The sequence below is a fragment of the Seriola lalandi genome, unplaced genomic scaffold (assembly GCF_002814215.2).
Source record: "Seriola lalandi dorsalis isolate HSWRI2012SDOR001 ecotype SW California unplaced genomic scaffold, Sedor1 jcf7180002054935, whole genome shotgun sequence".
In the NCBI taxonomy this organism is placed as follows: Eukaryota; Metazoa; Chordata; class Actinopteri; order Carangiformes; family Carangidae; genus Seriola; species Seriola lalandi.
Window position 1 is genome coordinate 97,363 of NW_019525487.1, and position 5,423 is coordinate 102,785.

Here is a 5,423-nt window from a genome sequence, read left to right on the forward strand (position 1 = left end):
ATCAGTATCTATCTGACATGCTTGTGAGCTTGAACCAGTTGGACCCCTCAGGTCATGTTGACCAGGCTGTCTGGTTATTCCCCAGGTCTCCACAAAACGGATGAAACTGTCCTCAGCTGTTATGCTCCAAGCTGCTGGAACAGTCTGCCTAATGATATTAGAGGCTGCTACGCTATTGTCTTTTAAATCTGAACTGAAAACATTCATTTTTAGCTGCTCTTTCCAGTCTGGTTTGCTGGTCTTAATTTATTATTTTATTTTACTTTCATTCCTTTGATTGCTTTCATATCTGTCGTATTTTTCTTGGACTTATTATTATTTTATTGAATAGAACTTATTATTCTATTTTATTTCTACGATACAAAATTAATGTTCATACCATTTTTGTTGATTGGTTGTTGGTCTTAATTATTTCATTTTCTTAATTGTTTTTAATTCATATGTATCATTTATGTTTATGTTTTCATTTGCATCTAATGTTTTATCTATCTACTACCTACATAGTTTTTGTGGTTGCAACTTCCTTGATAACTCATGCTTTGTGCTTCCACCTGGAATGAAATGTGCTATATAAATAAAGCTTTGCTTGCTTATTGCATTTGAATATTGTCCAATGTGCAGCGGGTATGAGTTTGAAAATGAAATGTCAAACATCATTTCCATTCTCATTTTAACAGCCACAGGAGTGTGTGAAAATAAAAGGGAAATTGGCTTATTGCATTTTCATTTTCGTTTTTACTCAAATAACTCAGACATATGTGGAAAGTTACCTACCGCGGAATTACATTATCATTTAAATATAGTCCCATATAGTTTTCCACAGCTGCCATCCACATTCTATAAACTCCCCACACAGTGAGTGGAAGCTTCTCTGTAACCGGGCTCAGTGCTCCTACTGTCCGTCAGAGGGCGGCACTGAGGCCGGCGTCGAGTCAGTCTCAGGCAGTCTGGAGTGCCGCTGAGCCGGGCAGAGCAGACAGACAGAGAGTTGGGCTGGTGGAAGGAGGGAGGCAGCCTGATGCCGCCGGGGTTTACCGGGAATTAAAAATCTGACGCCCAGCGCTGCGCGGTGGACTCTGTCGCTTCTGGAGGAGGAACACGAACACAACAATATGCATCCTTTGTGGATTTGGATGCTGATGGCGGCCCTGCAGGTAAAATATTTCTCATTTTACAGCTCCGACCGTCGGAGGCTGCAGCAGGGTACAGCAGCAGGGTACAGCAGCAGGGTACAGCAGCAGGGTACAGCCTCCGTTGGAGCGGAGACAGATGGGCTGCAGATACTGATCCAGAGAGGAACGGAGCCAGTGCGGTTAAACCTGAGTTTGCATCCGCTTCATTGTAGTCACAATTTAATTCTCTGAATCAGGGCCGCTCTCCACACTGGAAGTAAAAGGCTGCTGATCCCAGACCTGCTCCGGTCCTCCCGCTGCTTCCGCTCACCACCACACAAACAAGGCAAACGGCTCCTCAGTGATAAAACCGATTCACATCAAATACAGTGTCCGTCGCCGAGGTGTGTGTGTGTGTGTGTGTGTGTGTGATGACAAGCTGCTGCTGTCGCCTGTTTCTGCATCTCATTTACGACACAGTTGATGTGGCTTTGTGCTCGGACTCGATGCTGTTATTGGACTGTGATCCGGTTCAGCCTGATTGAACAGAGCCCTGGGTCCTGTGGTGAGAAGACACCGATCACCGTTTATAAAAACGGCAGTGTAATGTGCCCTATGGTGGAGCAGGTCCAGTTCAAAGGAGCGGGCTGAATGTATCCCAGTGTAGATTCTTCATCCTCCTCATCCTCTGTCCTTCTCAGTGAATGTGGAACTCCGTCATTGGCTCTTCTTCCCGGAACATGAACCTATTGTGATGATGGACATTTTGTGATTGAGAGAAAAACTGTTTTCATCTCCATCATGTCACTCTTTGGTTTGGCGCTAAGGAAGAAGAATTGTCAGATTTTATAATGGAGTTTGGTGTGCAGGTTGTAGATGACATACAGGTATCTCTCTCCACCTGCTCTCAGTCTGCCTCCATCACCAGAGATAACCTTTAAAGGCCCACACCAACATTTGTACTTGATCATATTCACAACCAATCACATGCAGCTGGCTGACCTCAGTCATGTGTTCCACTATTTCTTATTTATTGGTTAACTATGGCAGAGGCAGACTCTTACCCCAACCACTGACCCACTGCTGTTACTGTGCATGTTCACGTGTGAGCTCCAGAGGTTGTAAATGTAGCTTAAGCAGAATATAATGAAGGCACAAAGAGGCCCACACTGTCGGACAGATCATTAGAGAGGACAGTGCTGTGCCAACAGGTCAAAGGTCAGCTCTTAAAATAAATCCAACACTACCTCCAAAACAGCAAGGTCGTCAGCAGTCTGAGGGGCTCAGATCAAACCTCTGGATGATTCAGTCATAATGATGAATGAGAAGAAAGAACATCATGTAAGTTAGCTGAGATAATGTTCCTCCTGTTGCCTTCAGAGGGAGAAATGATACTGGAGGTTGATGAAGGTTTGATTTTATCAGCTGTGTCACACCTGGTGAAGTGAGTCTGAACACTGAGCTCCCTCCTTATCAAGCCCCCTCCGTCTGTTGGGGTGGGGGGTGGCTGGTGCTCCTTATTAATAATACAGATTTACTGAAACTTTGAAGTTGAAGCAAACATTTGACCTGTTGTTTCACAGCCTGTGTAACCACTGTCAACTGTAACTGACCACTGATCAGAAGTTAGACTGACTTCATGTTTCATCATGTTGACAATGTGACGCAGCAGACAGACAAACATCCAGGTGTCAGACGACACCATGGATGCAGCAGGTTGTCATTAGCATAGCATTAAATAGCATGTAGTCTGTGTTTTGGATGATTTCATTTGTCGAATGAAAGTGAAGCCTCCATCCTGAGGACAGCTGAACAATTTATCAAAATATTGAAATCGCAACATGGCCAACACAATATCTAAATCACAGGAGATGCAGTTTTTTGGTGAAGGTAAAATGTGTCACTACAGACCATTAATGAAGCGTTGTGGTGCTACTGAGACGCCTGGGTCTACAGACCAGATGTAAGAGAACATGGTTATTTGGAAAAGAAATGAAATTCAAAAATTTACCATGTTGCCACTGAAATCATGATTCATATCTATCGAAAATAATTGCAATGTGACTTTTTTTCTGTATATCATTCAGCCCTAACTCTGAGTTAAAGCTGCAGTGCAGACAGAGGTCAAGCTAAGCTAATAGACTAGGCTATGAAAACGTAGCAAAGCCGCTCATAGGCTAACGGCAGCTGCTCAGAGGCTAACGACAGTGTCGTTGGTGAAGTGAGTCCAGTTCTGGACCCACACTCACCCTGAAGGACAGGCACACAGGGAGGGCCAGTAAAAACGTTATGGATATTAATGGATGTTTTGATAGTCCACCAGGATTTGTTCTGGTGTGCCAGTCTGACTGTGAAGGGTTGTGTCGTACCTGGGCGTGTGTGTGTATATGTGTGTAGTATGGTTAGAGTGAATCAATCATTAGGTAATAAAATCTAAGTGAATGATAGCTAGTTAAATCTACCCTTCTCTCTCTGCCCCTCTCTCTACATGACCTGGTGTTGCCTTGTGCCTCCATTTTATCTGTCTTTTCAAATTAAAAGCCCTCTGCAGAGTCATCTAATTGTGACACTGTAATATAAGTGAAACACTGAAGTAAGTACAGGGTTTGTACTGTTGTCATTATCAATCAGGTTGACACGTCCAGATTATTAATAATAGTAAATAATTGATTAGGTAACAGCTGCTGTGCAATGTGTGCACACGTGCACAGCTCCTCTGCCTCTGTGGAGATGTGGACTCTGAAGCTCAACCCACACACACACAGCTATCAGCAGCAAACACCACCTCAGCAGCCTGTCGACATGTCAGAGTAACAGAGAGAGAAGTGCTGAGCCTTGTGGATCTATAGATGTGAACATGACGGATGTGGTGTGTGTCTGTAGACCAGCTGACTAATAATCAAATTGTGTGTGTGTTTGTGTCTGTGTGTGTGTATGTGTGTTTCTGTGTGTGTGCGTATGAGGGAGAGGGCGACAGAAACTGGCAGATAAGTTATTCAATTAATTTGTGTTTTATTTTCTAATTGAATCATCACTCACCATAGATCAGACGTTACTGGACAGAGAACATCCCTGTTGATGATGAAGGTAGAAATGAACAACAACAATAGAAACTTGAATTAGATCTGTTGGTTTCTCCTGCTGTTAGCTTCCTGCAGGTGGTCAGAGAGGCAAACGACTCATTAATCTACCATCTAAGAGTTTCTTCAGGTACAGAGTTTTTATTTATTTTTTAATTAATCATTAAATAATGCCGTATATAAGCTGCTGCACTGCTAAAAAATGTATTTGCCAAGAACAAATACATAACTGAACAATACACACAGCTCTACTGCTTCATGTTGTGTCAAACAAATATCAGCCCTCACTGACTCACTGAGTCAGGTCCATTTCAGTGAAATAAGATTTTACTCATTTGAAATTGTAAAAAGTAGAAAATCAATATGTGGTGGTCAGTGTTGACAATGTGGTGGTTGCTACCATAGACTGTAAATAAAGATGGGTGTAGCCTCCATGATGTCACCCATAGATTTCTGAAGCTCAGAATGGGCCATTCCATCGTCGCCATCTTGCCAGTACCTAACTCTGCCCCATTTTGTATTAGCCGGGATTTGGGCAAAGAGGAGGGGCGCGTGTCAAGCCAAGACTTTGGTGCATGCTGGCTTGTGGCAGGCATGCCCTGCCCCACCTGTCATTCAAAGCAGCATGCCCTGAATTCTCCATAACTTGAAATAATAAATAAATATAACTATTTAATAACATGTTAACAGGTGAGTTATATAAACAGATGTCATGAAGGAGGAAATTAGCTCTAGAGACCAACTGTTCTTGTACCAGGCTGTAAACATGTTTATTTCTGCTGTAAAGTTGGACATTTTAACATGGGAATCTATGGGGACTGACTCACTGTTGGAGCCAGACTCAAGCAGCTATTCAAAGAGGTTTTTTTGATTCTTCTGTGTTGGCTTAATTTTTCAGTCTCGGAGATTGCTGCTTAGTTGCTACTGATAAATCTATATCTGGGAAACATGTGTTAGCATGTTAGCCAACCAGAGCTGACATGTGTGTGAAAGGTGACTTGGTTAAAACCAAGAAAATACTAGAATGAGTGTCAATAATCATGTAAATAATATGTATTCGTTCGATTTTAGGAAATCAATGTGATCAATGCAATTTTGATGATTGGATGAATTATTGTAATTTAACCATCAGTGTTTCCTCTAGGATTTTTTTCAGCAGTGGGGGCATGCTACTGGGGGGGAGTGTCAGTGGCAAAGTTTGCACCCAGGCTCATCTCTCTCTCCTGCATCT

General features: G+C 42.7%; 1 protein-coding gene across 2 annotated transcripts in view; it reads left to right on the top strand.

Moving 5' to 3' along the window:
* The first annotated feature begins 959 nt into the window (after positions 1 to 959).
* Positions 960 to 5,423, top strand: part of LOC111644546 (cadherin-2-like) — a 70,197-nt gene continuing 65,733 nt past the window's right edge. The window contains exon 1 of one of the 2 annotated variants that reach the window (XM_087170221.1): positions 960 to 1,154. In XM_087170221.1, the coding sequence (XP_087026347.1) occupies positions 1,113 to 1,154 (42 nt within the window). In that variant the 5' untranslated portion in view covers positions 960 to 1,112. The remainder of the gene's footprint in view (positions 1,155 to 5,423) is intronic. The other variant, XM_023393441.2, reaches the window with a different exon arrangement.